General features: G+C 44.1%; 1 protein-coding gene across 3 annotated transcripts in view; it reads right to left on the reverse strand.

The window, feature by feature from the left end:
- Positions 1-2,278: 2,278 nt before the first annotated feature.
- Positions 2,279-17,535, reverse strand: part of TET3 (tet methylcytosine dioxygenase 3) — a 165,943-nt gene continuing 150,686 nt past the window's right edge. For all 3 annotated transcript variants that reach the window (XM_045004756.1, XM_045004755.1, XM_045004758.1), the window contains 3 exons: positions 16,681-16,818; positions 13,885-14,221; positions 2,279-13,055 (listed from right to left, as the gene is read on the reverse strand). In XM_045004756.1, the coding sequence (XP_044860691.1) occupies positions 11,197-13,055; positions 13,885-14,221; positions 16,681-16,818 (2,334 nt within the window). In that variant the 3' untranslated portion in view covers positions 2,279-11,196. The remainder of the gene's footprint in view (positions 13,056-13,884; positions 14,222-16,680; positions 16,819-17,535) is intronic.

Below are 17,535 nucleotides of genomic sequence, written 5' to 3' on the forward strand. Positions count from 1 at the left end.
GAATTGGGCCTTAACTTTGTAACTGTATTATTTAACTGTAGAGCATTTGAGAATACAGTTTGCAAGAAAGATACCTCTTGGCCTTTTGGCTAAGATCAAGAAGTGTCAGTTTAAAATCAGATAATGTAGGAGCCTTATCTGTAGTCTTTATCCTACCCTTACAGGCATAAGAAATCCATACATTAATAATAGGCATTTCCCATTGCTGCTACGATCCAAAACAACCACTCATTACTAAAAAGGTTGGGCTTTGATCATCATCAGAATCTTAACTTCATGCTGCTCTGTTCAAATGTTTCTCTTGTTTCCTCTGCTGATGCATTTTGGGGATGCACCTGTTTTCCTATGACTGAGTCAGATCCTCAGCTGGTGTAAATCAGAGTGAATCAATGGAGCTATGCTGATTATACCCGCTAGTGGCACAGCTAGAAGCCGTTCACTGCATTTTTCTGTCCGTCTTCTTTTCTGCTTGGGTTATTCTCTTTCCCGACAAGTGAATAAATACAAGACTCAACACCAATCCTGAGGTGAAATCCTGGTTCCATTGTAGTTAATGGGTGTTTTCCCATTGACTTCAAGGTGACCAGGATTTCACCCTTGCTTTCTAAACATCCTGTAGCTCTGTATTCTGTAAGTGTCCTGGCCTCAAGAGAAAGCAGCTGTTGGGAAATCCAATTCTATATACAAATCATAACTTTTCCTCTAGCAGTTTGGTTTTGAACCTAGATATTTAAAACAGATTTCACTTCTTCGTGCAGTTTCCCTGGGGTTTCCCCACTCCTGGCCTTTTTGGTTTCTGATCACATAAAGAAGTTGTTGGCTGGTATTTTGACTTCACTGGTAGCTGGACATGTATCTCCCTTCTGCTCCTTTGAATATACCAGCCTCAAACTTTTTTTTTTTTAAGCACTACAGGATCTTTTTTCTTTCATTGATGTGGGCTGGATGTTTACATGTATGACTCTTATTGGCAGGCTTCCCCAAAATTAGGGAAAGCAGATGTTATTTTAAAGTGCTGTCAATAAACTGGGGGCAATTTGACTTCAGTGGGACCTACCTGTTTGAGTGAAGGTGGAAGACTCAGGACTTGTGTGCACTGTGTGGTTCATTTCTGTGCACAGGCCAGCACAAAGCTGATGTACCATTTTGTTCCTTTTTATGCCCTCAAAATAGGGTTTAAATGGATGTAAGTGTGACAGGCCTTGTGCAGGATTTCTGCACAAGGCCTGAATTTCATCCTTTTGGGGTGGGTCCATTTTAACCATCCTGTGTTAATCTATGTATTCTTTACTTGCTCTAATAATATTTATAACCAAAGATGTTAAGCTGTAGGGGCAAAATGTTCATACCTGGGTGTGGTATTGAATGAAGAGCTGGATTCTGTCACATTGAGTGGTGACTTACTATGCAGGTCGTCTCACTGATTTGAAATGGATTTCTCACAGGGTAAGATACTTGTCACCGTGAATAAGATTGGCTCACCCTTGCCCTTTGTGACCTGATTTTCAAAGCACACGCACCTCCCACTGGATACAAATACGGATTTAGGTGCCTAATTCTAGGCACCCAATTTTGACCTAGAAGGTTTAAAAGTCAGAGGCTGAATCCTCAGCTGGTGAAAAAATCAGCATATTTCTATCCAAGTGGCACTGTGCTGATTTACAGCAGCTGATAATCCAGCTCTAGATTTCTTAGGATGGTTTAAGATGGAGATTTTCCCGGGACCCTAAGGAATGACAACCCAGTTCCTCAGAAGTTGAGGATCTGGGCCCAGTTGCCCAAGAGTCTGTCTACACTACCCGCCGGATCAGCAGGCAGCGATCGATCCAGAGGGGATCGATTTATCGCGTCTAGTCTAGATGCGATAATTGACCCCCGAGCACTCTCCCATTGACTCCTGTACTCCAGCACTGTGAGAGACGCAGGCAGAGTTGACGGGGAAGTGGCAGCAGTCGACTCACTGTGGTGAAGACACCATGGTAAGTCGATCTAAGTATGTTGGGTAACTTAGATCGATTTCCCCCTCCCCCAGTGTAGACCAGGGCTTAATCTCATTGAAATTCAGTGAGAGTCAGACAACTTATTCCCTTAGGCTTCTTCGAAGACCTCAGACTAATAGTGCATGGTCTGTGTAACCTTTGAAGTCCAGTTGTGTGATCTTTCCAAGTCATCATCAAATAAGAAACAGCTTCATCTTCACTAAGTTTTGTGGAGGAGAGGAAAAAAAACCACTGAATTTGAGTGCAAAAAATAAATATAAAATTTATTAAAACACCCACAATATTTTAAAGATATCAGGAATAATACATTTCACAAACCAGCTGGTTGTGTGTAACTTAAAATACAAATAAAAAAAAAGGATCCATACTTGCAATTTTTAGGCATCCTAAAAAATAAATTTACTGAAACACTGGAGAAAAAAAAGTGTAAGGAAAAAATACAAATGAAAAAGAGGGGGGGAATTATACAAAATAAAATTATCAGCATAAATTTACTGTACTAATAATATCTACAGTTTAATACACATTAATCCTATTGCCTTGAGACATTGTAAAATCTACCATTCGTCAATCAACCCCAGATAAAACTTCATTTCAAGTAGCCACAGTCACAAGTCAACAAAGAAATCTTCAAGTGTGATTCACAAGGATGCCTCCACTGGAGGCCTTGTCACCAAATATGAATTCAAAGAGACAAGAAATCAAATACATCGAGAAGTTACGGTTTTAAAATTAACTAAACTGAATTAGTCTGTCACAATACAACCTGTTTCCTCATTTCTCTTAAATTAAAAATGCATTTTTTGTTAAAAAAAAAAAAAGACAGCATCACACCTATACTTAATCTGTTTTTGTTTTGTTACATACAAAAAAAAGTATTAAAAATAAAGACTTGGAGGTCAAAAACCAGCTAAACAGTAAAATGTTTTCAAAGTGTGACCAGCGGTGAGTAATCCCTGAAAAATGGTTGCTAAAATGAGGAAAAGATGGGAAAATCACTACAAAAAGGATCCCTGATATTGGAACAGAAGAAGAATTAGGCCAGTATGCTCTGCTATTCTTAGGCAAAAAGAGCGACATAAAATCTAGGCCTTGAACCTGCATATCCTTTATAAAGGCAAAGCTCCCATGGGGCCTGGTTCTCATTTACATTAAAGCCCATTTTACCACTTTGGCTGAGTAAAGGGACCTTAATGTAAACGAGCACTAGGCCCTGCTGAGTTTAATGGGATACTTGTCTTCATTAAGAAAGCAGGGGCGGTGCCCATTGCTACCGGATATATGATTTAGCACTGGCCCCTGGAAAGTAATCCCTGTATGAGCTGAAGAGTGCAGTTACAAAACATAATTCAGTGAGACCGTTGTTATTCAAAGGACTAAACAGAACAGACTTTGTGATCAGTTTTGGGTGCTCAGCGCTGCCCACAATCGGACCCTCACGGCCAAATCCTCAGGTGTATGTGCCATGAGTGATGCTGTTTAACACCAGCTGAGAATCTGGCATTACATGTCACTGTCCAGTCTCACCAGATTACGTCTCGTGACTGTACTCTTCAGCTCGCATCCGGATTAACACGCCCAGCACCTTCAATCCTTGCTCAAGCAAAAAGCCCATGGAAGCGCACGGAAGTTTTGCAAGAGAAATGGATTGGAAGCATCAAGCCCTAATATTTCCAGGAGTATTTTCCCCCAGAATATGTAGAAAGAAGCAAATATAGTTGTTGGTTATAATTTTGTTTAAAAAGACTAGTAAAGTATGCAGGTCAAACTCTGCTCTGAACGACACTGGTGTAAATGCAGAATAAACCCCACTGATTTCAACCAGTGCACAATACTTCAGATTTACCCCAGTGCGCCTGAGGACCTGATTTTTGATACCATTAGTGGGTAGCTCTTTATTTCACAAGCAATGTCATTGAGCCAGAGCGTCGGCTAATGTAAATCAGCGTAGCTCCGCAGAAGTCAGTGAAACGATGCCAATTTATACCAGCCGAGACTTCAATGAGATACGTGGAATTAGGTCCTATTCAAAATGAACAAGGGTATTGAGTAAGATGAATGAGAAATCACCAAAGAATAGAGCTAAACAGGCCAAAAAGTTCTAAAATGTCAAGTACAGTGTAAAATTAACCAAATGCATACCCTAGTTTTTAATATTTGTATCTATCTTTATTCCATTATCTATAGTTGAATCATAAATTGCCACGACAGTCTATTTTTGAGGTATTTTTCTTATGTATCGTGACAACAGCAAGCTTACACAACAAAACTCAGGTATCTGTACAGTTTATAACATCAAATCACATGAACCCAAAAGAAAAGAAAGAGTAGCACAAGTGGGGGGCGGGGGGAGAAAGGAAATGTAAAAGTATTGGTATAAGTTTTAGGTATATCTCTGTTTCTAGCCACAAATAGTGATATACGAAGAAAAGTCAGACTGAGTGGTAGAAATGAAGCAGGTATTCCTAAAAGAAGCAGCTATATGGTCTATCCTGCAAAAAACAAAGAACTCCCACGGGGCTATATTCAGCTGTCATTTACATCAACGTCACCCGACTTTCAGTCATGTGATAGCAGTGTCAGGGCCTGGTCCAAAGACCACTGAAGTCAACAAAAAGCTTCCCATTGACTTCACTGAACTTTGGGTCGGGCCCTAACCGAATGCAAAAGGAAGCGTTTGCTCTCAGTTACACTGGTGAAAACATGCCTTGATTTCAATGGACTTTCTTCAGATTTACACCAGCACCACCGCAAACGGAATCTAGCCCAGTAGGAGATTTTCGTAAGTAAAGAGAGCAGGATCAGGGCCCCACAGGACTAAACCCTTACTTTTTGCTTTGAAACAAAGTGAGTTGAAGAAGTAGAATGTTACATTAACTTTTAGAATAACTGCTCTGGATCCACAGAGACACGGTTCCTTTCTTTTCCTCTCTTCACACAGATGGAATTTACCACCCACTCATGGGGGTAAAAAATTCCATTCTGTGCTCGGATGATGCTAAAACTTCAATTCTGCACCAATTTTATTTTTGCATAATAACTATAAATTCAGGGCACCAGTTCTACCCTCGTTGCATTGTGCATCTTGGGTAAGATTTCACGAGAGTAACTAAGAGCACAGTTGGGACCATGAAGTGCATTTGGTTTCCCTGCAAGAAGAAAGCCAAGGAAGAAAACCACTTTCATTTTTTACCCATGGTAATAAGATTTACAGTTATTTGCTTGGGTTCTGATTCTGCCACCCCTTCCAATTTATAGAACTTTTCCAGGAGCTGGCAGGAATTAACCCTTAATTAGCTGAGCAAATACCAACTATAGGGACCAGATTCTCAGCAGATCTAAACCATCACAACTTCATGTAAGTCATATGGAGCTACATTCATTCACACTAGCTGAGGATCTGGCCCTGGGAGGCAAATTCAGATCTCACACCAGGTCTAAATCCAGAGTAATCCCCGTAAAATTATGCTGGATTTCCAGCAGCATGAATTAGATCAGAATCTGGCTCTATATTTAGATCCAGAGCAGAGATGCTAAAAGCTATCACTGAAGAAAAATAAACTTTATTCTCAGCTAATTTTTTTTTCTTGGTTCTCTGGTTTTACATATACATAAGTAGCACCTCAGCAAGATGGAATCAGGCAAAACATGATACAATTTGTTAAAACACCATAGCACCATTTATTAGAAGATTTCATTTAATAAAAATATGCCTTATATAGCCCACAAAGCATACTCCAATATTAAAAGGAAAAGTTGAGGCACCTCAGGAATTCTTTTTTCTCTCTCTTTACTATGCCTTATTACAGGACACAGCTACAGTTTTGGTACATGAGGAATGGTCCTAACTGGTTTCCCAATGAGACGTTAGGCCCATAGGATTTTGCCTTTGACCTCATTGGGATCAGGAAGAAGCTTCCTCCCCCAACCTGTCTGCTAATCACTCAGAGCGAAATCTGTCCCCGCAAAAGGCCTATGTGCCATGTCAGATCTATGGGATTTGAGTGGTGTGTACTCATGCTGGTCCTCTGTACGAGGGTGTATTTCACTCTGCATAAGTAATATTTAGCAGTACAGCAAATGCAATCCTGGATTCCTTGCACAATCTGAATTCAGTGATAGGTGAGGGAGGCTGGGAATGCAGGATCAGGGCCAATATTTGGTTCCCGTGCATTCCCTTCACTCCCCTTTTGCTGTGAGCCCTGGATTTTATCAGAAGCAAGAAATAAGTGTGAAAAGCGAGAGACTTCAGTCCACTCCGCTGTGTCTGGGTAACAAGGCAAAGCATTACAGATGAAGAGACTGATGTCCTGAAAGAAAAGCATTAAAACAACCTCTTTGGGCTCAAAACCTCTTCCCATGGAAGTCGATGGAAGCTTTGCTGATGACTTTAATGGGAGCAGGAGCAGCCCTTTTGTCAAGATTTTCCCAGGGTTATAGACTTGTTTGTTGTCCTAGCACCGTTTGTTGGTTATACCTGCTGCAAATCATTACACCAAAAGTAAATAAAAATCCCTTAGCAGTATTCTGAGCTTGTCATTTCACCTGTGTTATGACATTAAAGACAAATCAATGTGGTGGGACGCTGGGCTGGATTCTGCTCTGAGTGGGTAAAATTCACCCTTGCGCAGAACACCTGTACACCACTTATGTTCCACTTAAAGCCAACATGAGCTGAAGTGGTGCAGTGGCCTTTAACTGTTTCTCTGCACATGGCTGGCTGTCACCCAGTTACAATGGTGGAGTCAACGGGCCTGGATCCTCACCTCACTCCTCAGTGTACATCAGAAGTAATTCCAATGAAGTCACCTGGCCTGGTGTAAATCAGCGCAGCTCTATTGTCATCAATGGAGCTACACTGATTTATGCCAGCTGAGGATCAGTGGAATTGCTCAGGGGAAATCAGAGCAAAAATCAAGCCTATTTCTTCAAGTGGCTTCAAATTTACTCTGGTGTAACAAGAGCAGAATCCGGTGTATCCTTCAATTATGAGAGATAATAGACTTCTAGGGCCAGATCCTCAGCAGGTGTATATTGGCATGGCTCCACTGACTTAATCTTTTGCAGCCATCCTAAGAATACAGCTGTATATAGGGTCCATTTCTGCTTCATGCTATTGGATTCTTTTAATGCTTTGAATCACAATGGCTTTTTCATGGTTAAAAACAATTGTGATCGCCATGACATTAGATACAAATGATAGTGCCAATAGAAAATAAAGAAAAATATTTTAAACAGACTTTCAGCAGCAAGGGGTTAATAGCTGTGCATAGTTTTATATTTTTAATAGAAGTCTGAAGCATGCTAATTTTTAATGACTGAGATTTGAGGTAGGTTATATATGTAGTGTAAAACAATCTGAGACTGCAACAGTATTCATCATCAATTAAAACACCATTTTAGCTGTGCTGGCTGGAATTGGGAGGTTTGCTTTTAATTGGAACAGCCTTATTTTTTAACCAAAACTATCTATTTTAAAGCTGTTTGGGAAAACGATAGGCCAGATTCTGACCTAATTTACTCTGGTGTAATTCCACTCCAGAGTTATACCAACATAGATAAAATCAGAATATGAGGTCATGACCCTGACTCTGCGCCCCGTTATGCTGGTGTAAAACTGGCATGATGGAGCGAGTGGAGAGTCAGGCTCTATGTTCTTAGTTAAAGGGCCAAAACTACGGGCCAAGACTCTGATCTCAGTTACACCAGTGTAATTCTACCAACTGGAGTGAAATGACTCTGGGTTTACAAGGGGGTCACTGAGATCAGAATCCGGCCCTCAAGGATTATTTGCGTGAGTGAGGCAAGCAGGGTTTGGCCCTTCTGTCATTTTCTCCCCCTCCATCTAATAATATCACCGCTATTATCAATAGGATATGACCGGACATACATTGAACATGAGTATAGTCACAAATGTTATAATATATCACAATCAGATCAGTCTAAAAATTCCTAAACAGAAACCTACAAAGAAGTGCGACTCTGACAGGTCAGATGGACTCTGTCACATTCTTAAAATGCATTCCCCTTCCCCCCCGCCCCAAATATTACAATTTCTCGCTCTCCAAAGTCATCTATAAGAAGCTTTCAAGGCACCCATGCAACAACCTAAAATATGGAAGTCGAATGAGACCTGGGTGAAAAGTACGGATGCTGGAAAGAAATCAAAACCACAACAACAACAAAAAGAAGTCATTTTTAAGAAGTTCAGGTCCAACATTTCCTCAAAGCTAGAAAATTAGCATGCTCACTAAGGGCCTGATCCTGCAACTATCGGGGTCAATGGTAAAACTCCCATTGCCTTCAACAGTGCATTACAGGACCATAAGGACTGAGGGCCAGAGACACAGCTGACATAGTTCCACTGAAGACAATGGCCACTCTACACCAGCTGAGGATCTACCCCCTTGAGTGCTTTAGTTTGTTATACTATGAAGTTCAGAGGGTTTCCTATAAATCTGACTTGGAATAATTCTACAGCCTTGATATGATCTTGGGTATTTATAACAAAGCAATAATAGCTCATTGATTTTCCTTGTCAAATATATGCAACTATACAGAATACAGAAAAAAAAATTATGAAGGACAGACAAAGCATGTTAAATATTTTGCCACTATTTACAGTTCTCCCACAATAATCTGTTTAAAACATACTGCTTTCAAGTTGTTGGGGTTTTTTTTTTGTTTTGTTTTGTTTTTAAATCTAGGTGAAAGTGCTTTTAAAAAAATCTTTCCCTATTTACAGTTTAAAATCAGACCACACAAACGTTAAGGATGTTTTACAGCGATCCTGTGATTTTCTGTGCCAGTGCACGAGGAACAAGGTTTACAGTAAACAAAACGTTATGTACGGTTAAGTTCTCAGCTCTCTCTCTCTCTCTCTCTCTCTCTCTCGGACTCTCCAAAAGGCACCTGAAAGTGCAGAATTATGACTGAGTATTGTTATCCAGTTTTAAATGTCTACCAGGCCTGATCTTTCAGAATCTTATGCAGGGGAGCAGCCCCCCCCATCCCCGAGAAGTAATGGGGCTACTCAGCTGAAGAACCAGGCTTCTACATTTGGAATTTCCCACAGAATGTCCTGTAGGAACAGCAGGCAATGGACTTACTCTGACTCCCGCTGAAGTCAGTGGGAATTTTGCCGGTGATTTCAACGGGAGCAGGATAGCACCTGTTATCCATTAAGTACTTTATCATTTATCTCAGGGCTCAGTTCCCATGCAGGAAGAAATTCACCTCTGTAGAGAACATGCTCATGGGCCCAGGCATCACTTAAGTACCATTTAAACCCTCAGGGCCAGATCCTCAGCTGGGGTAAATGATTGTAACTCTAGTGAAATCAATGGTCTTTTTACACCAGGCGAGACCTAAGCAGTGAGGACTCAGGGCTTAAGTTGGGCACAGAAATTGTGCAGGGCCTCTGCACATGGGTGAATTTCACCCTACATTTTTTTTTGGGATCACTCCATATAATTTCTGCTAACATCACAGAAATCCAGCCCTCCCACAGAGAACGTCTCTCTAGCTTCAGAGAATTTCCTCCCACCCGTCGCTCCTATTTAGCAAGTTATTTGAATCAATCGTTCCCAACAGCTTTGTAGAGGGAGAAAAGAAGTCATGATTCAGATTGTTAATAAGCACCACTTAGTTTTGCTGTAATCATCATCGTCGTTATAAAAAATGGCACCGGGAAAATAATTAGCTTGCAGAAAACGGTCATCAATTTCATTTTTGTGTTTGAAAACGTCGACTTGTCATAGGGGAGTTTTTACAGTACGGAAGCATGCACCATTGGAAAATGTAGAAGGCGGCTTGCAAGTCATTTTCGGTATTCACTCCTCCCAGAGCTGATCAAACAGAGAACGTCCCCTTGAGACTGAAAGCACCAAACTTAGCAACAGTGAGTACACAGAGCAACACTAACTATTCACAGTTTTTGTTGGGTTCTTGAAGATACAGTAACCCCCTCTTTTCCCCCTCCAGAATTTTTTTTTTTTACCGCTATAAGGTGACAGAGTATGATCGGTACAAAAATAGCAAGGACAGTAGTCCAGATGTCCCAGGCTCATGTCTCTTGTATAAGAAACCTACTGTCCTCTCTACTGTCACTTTGTAGCTGAATACATAACAATGTGAGTTTGGTGAGAATATCAAAATAGCTGATAAACTATTCAGCATGAAGACAAATCATCCTGGATAATTTGGTCTTGCTTTCAACCTGGTTTATAATGTATTCATCTAAAGTGTTTGGTGTTAGCTCACATTTTGAACTCACAGCACTTTAAAGCCATCACACCTGACTGTCCTCCCACTTAGGAAATTATCCCTTTGCAGAGGGGCCAGGATGAGGCATAGCACCACTTAAGTCAGACTTAGGGACTTCTACTGCCTGTTTACACAGGCTCTGGTTTTCCACTGGTGTAACTCCATCAATTTCAATGGATTTATTCCTGAGGCAAGTAGGAGGCAAATCAAACCCTTTACCTATAAACAGGCGCAGTTAGGAGAAAACACCTCCGTTAGACAAACCATCTTCAAAACCCCAGCATCTGCCTAGAAGTGGGAATCCATTACTCTATCTGCAACTGGTTTCCACATCATTCTCTGTATATTTCCCAGCCCCAGAGGGTTACTGTATCTGTAAGAAACGATCAGTCAAGCTGCAAAATACGCACTTTAGTTCATTTGAAAAACCGGATGTTCAAACCATTTTCGATTGACTTTAAAGCACACGTTTCCAGATGGTTTCCAAGCTGAAATTCCCTACCAGCATTAACATGAGTGAGCTGTACAGATTCTATTTTTTTCAAGCTGGTTTGGTGTTTTTTTGTTTTTTTTAAGATCTGCTTCATTGTTGTAATAATAAAAAAAAATCCAATAAATACATATTTTAAATGGAATTAAAAACCTCTCCTTTGTGAAAGGACACTATAAATTTTTCTTTTCCATTCTTGTGATGTACAAGGATAGATTAAAAAAATGCGGAGATATAAATATTAGATTACTGAAAAATGTTAACAGCAATAAGTGTTCGTTTGTTTGTTTTTTAACTCCTCTCAAAGTGCAGATTTTAGAAGGTTTGCACTTGAGTAGATTTTTTTCCCCCTACATGCATTAGGAGAAAGCACCACAAAGCAACACTGCGGTCCAGTGTCGCAGACGTTGAGGTAAGATGGCCATATTAGCTGTATTAATCTCATATCCAGCGACTGTATGGTCCAGTTACCTTGGTATAGGCATATGAGGACACAGTGATAGCAGAGTTTGTTGGAATAGCCACTGCTTGCCGTGTTGGGACAGAATCTTTCTTTTCTTTGTGTTGGGGTTCGGGGGCCACGGCGCCTCCCCACTTGCGCTTTTTGCTGAATGGCTTGGTATCCTGCTGGAGCCCAAGCCTGGCTGCTTCTTCCTGCCTCGCTCTTGCCCTCTCTGCCAGCTGTTTCATCTTGGCTTCCCAAAGGGCGAGGCCGTGATTGGGCTGGTTCAAGTTCTTGTGTTGGTAAAACACCAGTGAGATGCGGGTTGGGTGGCACCGGTTGGGTTTCTTGAGCGGGGTGGTGGCGTGCAGCTCCCGCCTGGCACATTCAATCAGGATGGAGCCGTGGGCCGGGGCCACCGCCACCCCGCCTATGTTTTCATCCAGGAAATTGTGTTCGCTGTCTGACCACTCCTCTTCCTCCTCATCATCTTCCTCCTCCTCCTTGAGGGTCTTATCGGGCAGATCTTCCATGCTGTCATCCAAGCTGAAGGGGTCCCACAGTTTCTCCTGATGACGGATACTGGGCAAGAACGCGTTACCGTCTGCTTTCAAGGTGCCGAATGGCTTCTCGCTACACACGCTTGACCCCATGGTGGCTGACGAGCCAAAGGAATCCCATGGCTTCTCATGTAGCCCCGAGCTAGGCGTCGGAGTCCTCCTCTCGTCCACCTTGACCGAGTTCCACAGCTCATCTTGAAACCCAGGGTTCCCCTTGAGGGTGGAGCTGAAGTTCAGCTGGCTGAGGTTCCAGGGCTTTTCCTGCAGGTTTGAATTTGCAGAACTAGGCAAGACTGAAGGGCTTTCGTTGAGTTTGCAAGGGCTCCATGATTTCCCAAGCAGGCTAGAACTATGTTGCGTTGCCTGCCCGTCTCCAGAAAATATGTTCCATTGTTTCTCCTGGAGGTGAGACTGGGGTAACTGGGTAGCGTTTGAGTGTCCATTGAAGGAATTCAATTTATCCTGCATGCTCGTGTTGGGTAAGTTGGTATTGTCATTGGGCGTAAACATATTCCAAGAACGCTCTACATTACTAGTCCTGTCAGAAGGAGACACATTCCTGTTGACTTTGTAGGGGCTCCACTGTTGTTCGTGATCACCGTTCTGAGATGACACGGGCACAGCAGATAGGTTGAGACTCGAGTTTTGTACATTCACAGCAGCCCTTTGAATGGACTCGATGTGTGACAAGGCGTCTACGGGCTCTTGTTTGATTGCTCGGTTGCTGAAACAGTTTGTGTTTTGTGCAAACGGTGGGGTTTCCATTGGGACTGAGTTAGTCCTGTGGGACATGGCCATGGACTTCTGGCTGGCATACCTGTTGGCTCTCTCATAGGTCCGCTGGTGGTGGTTTTTGTTTCGTACAGAGTGTGGGAGTTGCTCTGAGAACTCTGAATTCCTGTAAGTGTGGTTAAGGTTATCTTGCAATGCTTGGAGGTCGGGTTTCTTCTCATAGCTGCTACTTACCCAATCCCCGCTCCTCGGCTCAGTGGCACCGTAATTCAGAAACTGTGAAGGGAACATGTGGTTGCTGGAGAAGCCGTAATATCCAAAGGAGGGAAAAGTGAACTTTGAATGAAACCCATTCATGGAAGGCAGATTAGGCTGTGCATAGTAGGAATGGTAAGAGTAAACGCTGTTCATGCTGTACGGATCTGAGGGGCGGCAGCTCCCCAGCACGGAGTAGCTTTCCACCACTGCATTGCCGTTGTATTTGAAAGTGTTGTAATGGTTCTGAGGTTCAACTTTGATGGAAGGTTTGACTGAGTGCTGGGGGAGTCCATTTTTCAACGCCATACCTGTGGGCAAAACACAAAGCGTAACGGTGACTGGCCATACAGCCTAGGGGAATCTCCTTAGTAAGCCAAAGATTAAGTCATGGGCCAGCACTTCGGCTGGTGTAAATCAGCAGAGCCCCACTGGAGTCCATGGAACTCCATTGATCTACACCAGCTGAGGATCTTCTCCCCAGAACCAATAACTGCCAAAGCTTCACCGAGGGTCACACGCCGCTTATGATGTGATTGGAGATGTCAAGAGAATGCTGGTTCTAAACTAGCGGCCTGTACAACACGACTTACAGAGAAGAGCTATGCCATCCAAGTGCTGCTTAGAGGGCAGGCCGTGGCTGTGTTTGATTGTTGGTCACGTGCCTATAACATTCTGTAAGCTACATGCCTTGCAGCAAAGCACAGCTGTCCTGGTACACAGAAGATCCAAATAAAAAAGCCCCCACTGGCATAGCATTAAAAAGCCAGAAAAGGGCCTGAATAGTGCCTGAACCAAAGGCGGGATTTGTGGTCTGAATCTCACTGTGAGCACTAGTGCAACAGAACTATCGCACACTAAGGATCTGTGCTCTAAAGCATACCAATAAGCTAATACAACAGGGTACCACAAAGCATCTGTGCCATGAAGTGAACTGGTGAGCTATTGCATTGGTGCAACACAAAACTTGCTACACAAAGGATCTGTGCTATTGAGCGAACTGGTGAGCTAATAAAATAGTGCACCACAAAGGATCCTTGCTATGAAGCATCCTGATAAATTCATATCCGAGGGCAACAAAACTGTGCAACACACCTGAGATACAGGCATGCGGCAAACCCAGAGCCCTGCCCCCGTTACCTGTATTTTGCTGGAGTGTCGGGATTTCTAGTGCTTCCTGCTTTATTTTCTCAGGGGTGATTAGCTTCTCTTTCTGCATTTTCTTCTTCTCAGCGGCTGCCTTTTTGGCTTCTAGCTGCCTTTGCCTGCAAGACTTGGCAGGCTCAGGCAGCTTCCTGACCTCCCTGGGGAAGGAGGTGAGCACCTGAATGGCCCCGTTGCCCATCTTTGCGTTCTGATTCTCCTCACTGCCAAACTCATCCGTGGTGGACATTTTATACAGTGGAAGGACATGCAGCTGCTCATCCTCAGGAATCTTTCCAATGCTCCGATTGTCCTCCTTCGTTAAGGTACACACCTGGGGTGGACAGGGGAGAGGCAGCAATTAGCCAATGGCCAGGAAGCTGAAAGCCCCATTCAAACCGTTAATAACATATGCCCTGAAAGCATCTCTATTCAGGAAGGGCACTTAAATACATGCAGAAGCTGACGACTGTGGGACAGAAGTACACGGTTAAAATTACGCACAGGCTTAAGTGCTTTCCTGAATTGGGGCTACCGTGGTGATAATTCACACCCATGATAAACGGCACCTCTCATCGCAAAGTATCCGAGACACTTTACAATCCATATGTTAAGAAGTATCACTCTGCCCGCCACTGAAATGCAGCCACCTCTAGGACGAAGCAAGGCCACTGTTTAACAGCGCACAGCACCACTGCAACAACAGATACGCCGCAAAGAATACTACCTACCCACTGAAATGGCAGGGAGGATTTATATGGATAATGTGGCAGATCTAATATCCTCACCTGCTTTCACTTAGCCTCAGTGCCTTCTTTGTGCAAACAATTTACTCCTGTCCATGGAAATTATGTCCGCTGCTTTCCCCACCTAGAGCTTTTTTATACTGAAATAAACACACCAGGCCCCCTTCACTTTAGGTGTTTACACACATTATTGAAATTAGCCTCACATTCTTCCCCTTGGGGACTGGTAGGGAAGTACTTATCACTCCCCCTGGCAAAATGTAGCACAGCGGCTTTCTGAGCTCATGCAGGATGAAAATGATCCTTATGCAGAGTGTGAACCCAAAGTCAACCGTGTGGGCTGTGGGAGAAAGAACTGACAGGGATTTGTAGGGGATCTTAATGCATGACAGTCTCTGTTAGCAAGAGTTAGGCTAACTGTAACCCTAATTGCTTATTATTGTCTGTAACAAAAGTATAAATGCTTGCTGTAATTGTTTACCTGTTGAGAGACCTGTCTAGGAAGGGGAGACCCTATGTCCTAGTGCACTCTCTCCCTGCCCTAGCTGCTAAACAGAATAAAGTATCTGACTCTGCTGCACCCAACCAAAAAGTGAGAACTTAAGTTTTTCTCCGACAGGGCCTTCTGTAGAGGGATGACTATCACCCACAGTGAGTCAGAGCACCCAGGAGTGAGCCTTCCCAGAAACCTCGCTCCAACCACTACACGACACTGCCTCCCAGAAAACTCTGCCGGATTTGTCAGGCATGGGCTCAAGAGTATCCCACATATTTTGGTGCTGCTGCTGGTGATGACAGCAAATTAATATCCGTAATTAGCACTTGTCCTTTATCTAGCCCTGGCGTTTTCACAGCACTGTACAGAGATTAACTCATGAATCGCAAGGCTTTGATGTCCCTTCTGCGTTCTCAGGCAATTACAGAGAGAGATTTGAGTGAAAGCTGATATTTTGGCTTGCAATAACTGGGTATTGTACTCAGTGTGTGTGTGTTGGGGTGCGGGGGAAGGGTGTCAGAATTAAGTATGTAGCCTCTCAGATCTTTCAGCTGTGGATCACAGAACCCTTGATAGGCAGAGATCATTCCTTCTCCAGAAAGGGAATTTCTAATTAAATCAAAACTCAAAGGTGCCGCTAGTGAAATCAGGCTCTCTGAAAAGAGAGGAGGGAATACAAATATTGTCTGTTAGCAGATGGCAGCACTTTGCATATGCTGCCTAGCTATGTCCGAGCTGTGCTCGAGGCAGCTCAAGAGGGGTGCAGCAAAGGTGAGTAACCTTTATCTCCTCCCCCACTGCAAGGAGCAGCTGGCACACGCAGACCTGCTTCAAAACACGCCCTGAGTTTGAGATATGGGGCCCAGACCCTCAGCTGATGCAAATCAACACAGCTCTGTGGACTTCAGTGGAGCTACCCTGATTTCTGCTAAAAATCTAGCCAGTGGCCCCTTGCTAGGTGAGGGGAAGCAGCCTTATCCACAGCCTGACTTTGTCCCCAGCTGCTGGATCCCAAACCAGCCCAGGTTCAGAGGAATCAAATGTTTCTGCCTGAGGGACAGATAGGGGCTCTCAGTCCACCTGCATCTCTCACTCATACACACACATAACCAGCCTAGCGTAACTGGCACTCACTAACACCACCTGTCTTACACAGCATTTTTCATCAGCGGCTCTCAAAGCACTTTACAAAGGAGGTCAGCCCCACCATCCCCATCGGCACAGAGTGGGGAAGTGACTTGCCCAGCAGCAGGGCTGGGACTAGAACCCAGGTCTCCTGAGGGCCAAGCTAGTGCTCATTCCACTAGGCCACACTGCCTCCCCTGATTATTCCTTAGCAGCCCCACTGGAATGTCTGAGTGCACCATGGAGACCAACTGAACCCCCACCTCAAGGTGGGCCTTGCAGAGCAGAGGAGGGATGGTAGGGACGGGTGTTGTCACGCTGCATCCATCCTGCAAACCAAGCACCTTTCACCCAAGTTGACCTTGCAAGAGAAGGGTGCTCTCCCCTCCCTCTTTTCCTAAGCCGAGAATGAAAATGCCTCCTTACCACCGTGCATCCGTTGTAGAGGTTATGCTGATCCTTGTGAGCATGCGCACAGAAGTCCATACACGCAGTCACCCCAGAGAACGGCCTTCCTTCTTTCAGACCAAGCCGGCAGTCTATTGCGACATCCTCGTTTGTAACCTAGCCCAAGGGAAATGAGATGGCTCCTGTTACTCCACTGCCACATGGAAACCTGCCCGTATCGGAGATACCCGTTACTGAGCAAAGCCACCTCAGTAACATGCTGGAGTCAGGGGCCTGGGAAGAGACTTGTGACACTCCAGACAACTGCTGGAGCCTCCATTGGCACTAGCAACCCACAGGCTGAGAGCTGCTGATGTAGGCCTCAGCCCAGCAAAACACTTTGGGGCCCAATTCACAGCTAGACTGAGGCCCTTTCACACTGCTCTGGCTGTACTCTAACGGGATTAGCTGTCACCTACACCCATTTTGGGTACATCTACGCTGCACACTGAGCCTAGGGGCTGATTCAGGTTTGAGCCCACGCCCTCCTTTCCATCCACACACAAATCAGCCTGATTCGGCCAGCAGGCACTCAGGACCCCGCCAGGGAGGTGGGTCAGAGTCCGAATCCTGCCAAGACTCGGGGTCCAAGCCCTGTCGTTCTGCAGTGGATGCAGCTTCAGCTGCAGCCGCGAGTCAGAAGGGCTGCATGGCCCAGTATGGACAGGCTAGCACGGCGTGGGGGCAGCAATTGCAAACCCAGGGTTACAATGCAGTGTAGACAGACCCTGGAAGGCCAGAGCGGTGCAAAGCAGCTTTAGTGTGAATGAGAATTAGACCTGAAGCATGTGTGCATTTTTAAGTAGGTGAATGCTTAAGGGCTTTGCTGGATCA

The sequence above is a fragment of the Mauremys mutica genome, chromosome 2 (assembly GCF_020497125.1).
Source record: "Mauremys mutica isolate MM-2020 ecotype Southern chromosome 2, ASM2049712v1, whole genome shotgun sequence".
Classification (NCBI taxonomy): domain Eukaryota; kingdom Metazoa; phylum Chordata; order Testudines; family Geoemydidae; genus Mauremys; species Mauremys mutica.